The sequence below is a fragment of the Myotis brandtii genome, unplaced genomic scaffold, assembly GCF_000412655.1.
Source record: "Myotis brandtii unplaced genomic scaffold, ASM41265v1 scaffold847, whole genome shotgun sequence".
Classification (NCBI taxonomy): Eukaryota; Metazoa; Chordata; class Mammalia; order Chiroptera; family Vespertilionidae; genus Myotis; species Myotis brandtii.
The window spans coordinates 1,326,580-1,329,607 of NW_005371441.1; the positions used below are offsets into that span (position 1 = coordinate 1,326,580).

The window sequence follows — 3,028 nt, forward strand, 5'->3', positions numbered from 1 at the left end:
GAGAATCCTGGGGAAGGAGGGGGGCGGGCAAGGTGCGGAGCTCTGATTGGCGGGAGGAAAGGGGTGGGCGGTCCTCTGCGCTTCAAGTCGCCCGCCGCCTATAAGTGGCCGGTCCGCCCAGAGGGGAGCGCAGTCTGTAGCTGTTCCCCATGGAGAAGACCCCGGGCTCCAAGTTCTGCTTCGTCCTCCTGCTGCTCCTGGTGCTGCCTGACTGTGCGCGGGAGACGCCCTGCGTCGGCGGGCGCGGAGGTGAGTTCCTATGGGGTCTCAGAGGCGGCGCGGGGAGCGGGGAAGGAGGCAGCAGAGGCTTTAAACTCGCGGGCAGAGCCCATGGCCGGTCCAGAACCTTCCTCCTCCGTCCCCTCCACGGGCTCAGTCCCCCCTCGGCGTCCGGGCAGCTGGGTGCCTCCCGGGCAGAAGGGACAGGAAGAGGCGGCAGGAGAGAAGGTGATGCCGGTCCCCTGGCCGGGAGCGAAGGAGGAAAGGGCGCTGCGGCTCCCAGTCCGCTCTCCCGCCCTCCCCGGTCCTGCTTCTGGGGAACTGTGACCCCTGTCCCGGGACCCGGGCGCTTCTCAGACTCGGGACCCACAGACAGGAGCCCCCCTTCCCACAGCACGTTCACCCAGCCCCGCATCACGGCACTCTGTCCACCTGTGAACTTTCCGGGCGCTCTGCTAGCAGTTTCTGACACACTAACCACCGGCCACTTCTCCTCTTGAGCCCGAGCACTGCAGGTCCTACCTCCCGCCACTCTGCACCAGCCTGTCCACTCCTGTTCCCTCGGGAGCCCCTGCTCCCCTCCCCAGCTCACCCAGGTTTATTGCCCAATTCTGGGGGGGGGGGGTCCTGAAAACCAGTGCTTCCAGTACCTTTTTATGTGTGACGTGAGCCTGATCACTTCCTCCGCCAAGTGACGCTTTACCCCTGTTGCCTGAGGACACACCAGCCATAGAGTCTGTACCCGGAGCAGGAGGGACAGCAGCGCATTTTTCCAAAGTATGACCCTGGGGTGCTCCTAACATAGAGCACCTAGACCTGTGATTTATTACGTTGACATGGCCCATCCCCATTACTACTGGAAGCCATTTTGGGGAACACCAACTCCATCTACATTCCTGACCTTCAGCTAGAGTGATCAGTGAGCTTTTGGAGAATTCTGGTGCTCTTCTCATCCATGCTTTCCTCTTTCCCCTGATAAACAAGAGTTTAGCTTTAGGCTTTCCCAGGGAGCAGGTTGATTGGACACTCTCCTGCCTTTTCATATTATTTCCCCCTGGCATAGTCACTTCTCTGAGCCATCTGGTCCCTCCCTCTCCTATGTGCCTCAGAAGTTCTGGCTTTTCTGTTCCACGCATTGTAGCCATGCCTTCTCCCAAGCTTGCCAGAACTATCCTAGCAGCAAGTTAGCACTGCCTCCCTGGGCCATGTAAAATCCCATGACCCATAATTGTAAAGTCTCCCTTCTCCAAACTGGGAATGAATCCAAATTCCTCCACCTGACACCCAACTTCCCCAGCAGCAGCCCCTACATGCTCTCCATGTCACTGGAGGGTACTGAGCTAGTTTCTGACAATCCTCTGGCATCTAGAACTATACCCCTAGCCACCTGGCATGTCCCTTTATTGGTTATGTTGTTATGATCAGAATTTTCTTGGTAAAAGCAGGGAGGACGTGTCTGGAGATGTGTGGTTTCCTGGCAGGCAGATGCCTCGGGGTCCTCCTCAAGCAAGAGGGGCACCAACCTTCCCCTGGTGAAGGGTCAGGGCTGCTCTGCCAGCCCAGCCGTCCTGGGGATGGTCTTGCTGTCACAGAGATGGGGGAGTGGGTGTTTTGGGTCTTTTTCTTCCAACCCCAATCCTCAGCAGCATTTTTCCTTCACAGATCCTTACTATGATTTCACCATTTCTTTTCATGAACAACAATGGTGCAAGGTCCAAGGACAGGTGGATGGAGAGAAGTTTCTTTTATATGACTGTGGCAGCAATAAGGTTATATCTATGAATCTCCTGAGGGAGGAGGGAAAGGCCATGGATTCCTGTGAAAAAGGTTTAGGTACCCTGAGCGACCTGGGAAACGAAATAAAACATTTATCTACTGACATTAAACAGGAGAAATACCCAGACGGAGGTAAGTTTGAAAAAACATGGGCAGAAGTGAGAAGATTGTGGGGCCAGCTATGTGGATTGTATTCATTTAAAAAGAAATCTTGATGCTGGGCCTTCCCACGTAGCCCAGCAGAAAGGGAAGGGAGGGCAGGGCAGGGTTAAAAGTGTTCAGAAGAGGTGGACACCAGGTGGGTGAAGCATTTGTCAAGACCAGAGGCTAATGTCTTTCTCATGGGGACTGTGGGGCAGCTCCTCTCCCCCTGCAGGTCAGGATGACGTGCATGTGCAAAGCCGATGGAAGAACCAGTGGATCCTTGGAGTTTTCCTTGGGTGGAGAGAGGCTCCTTACATTTGATTCGGAGACAGAAAAGTACAGAGCAGATAATTCCGAAGGTGAACGGCTGAAAAAGAAGTGGGAGAATGATACGAATTTGAATAACTTCTTCCTAAAAACACTAAAGGGAGACTGCAAGGGATTGTATCAATGCTCGCTGCACTGGAAGAAAGAGCTGGAGACAACAGGTAACGGGAGACAGGGAAGGTGTAGTTCTATTGAGATAAGCTAGACCTACCCTTGTGTGAATGTGTGTGTGTAAGTGTGTGTGTATGTGTGTCTCAGTGTGTAAGCGTGTGTGTGAATGGGTGTGAGTGTGTTTGAAAAGTGACTAATCTGCGGCGAGTTCTTGGGAGAGTAATGGCCATGGGTGTGTTCTACCATCTCTCCTTTCCCTTCTCATCTCCTCAGGAATCTGTTTTCAGACCTGTTCTTTACTGTTCCCTCTTCGTAGCATCACTTTTCTTCATCTCACCTGGTCTATTTCTGGAAATCCTTCAATATCACCTCAAATCAGCTCCTGGGAAGACTTCTGTACCACCTTCCTCATGAGTGTCCTCCTCTTCTGTCACAGCAGGAGTGACTGGGT

The 3,028-nt window shown here is 53.7% G+C and overlaps 1 protein-coding gene across 1 annotated transcript in view; it reads left to right on the plus strand.

The window, feature by feature from the left end:
• Positions 1–149: 149 nt before the first annotated feature.
• Positions 150–3,028, plus strand: part of LOC102259290 (NKG2D ligand 3-like) — a 20,055-nt gene continuing 17,176 nt past the window's right edge. Inside the window, exons 1-3 of the mRNA XM_014532122.1 lie at positions 150–249; positions 1,882–2,127; positions 2,355–2,627. Coding sequence (XP_014387608.1) covers positions 150–249; positions 1,882–2,127; positions 2,355–2,627 — 619 coding nt within the window. The remainder of the gene's footprint in view (positions 250–1,881; positions 2,128–2,354; positions 2,628–3,028) is intronic.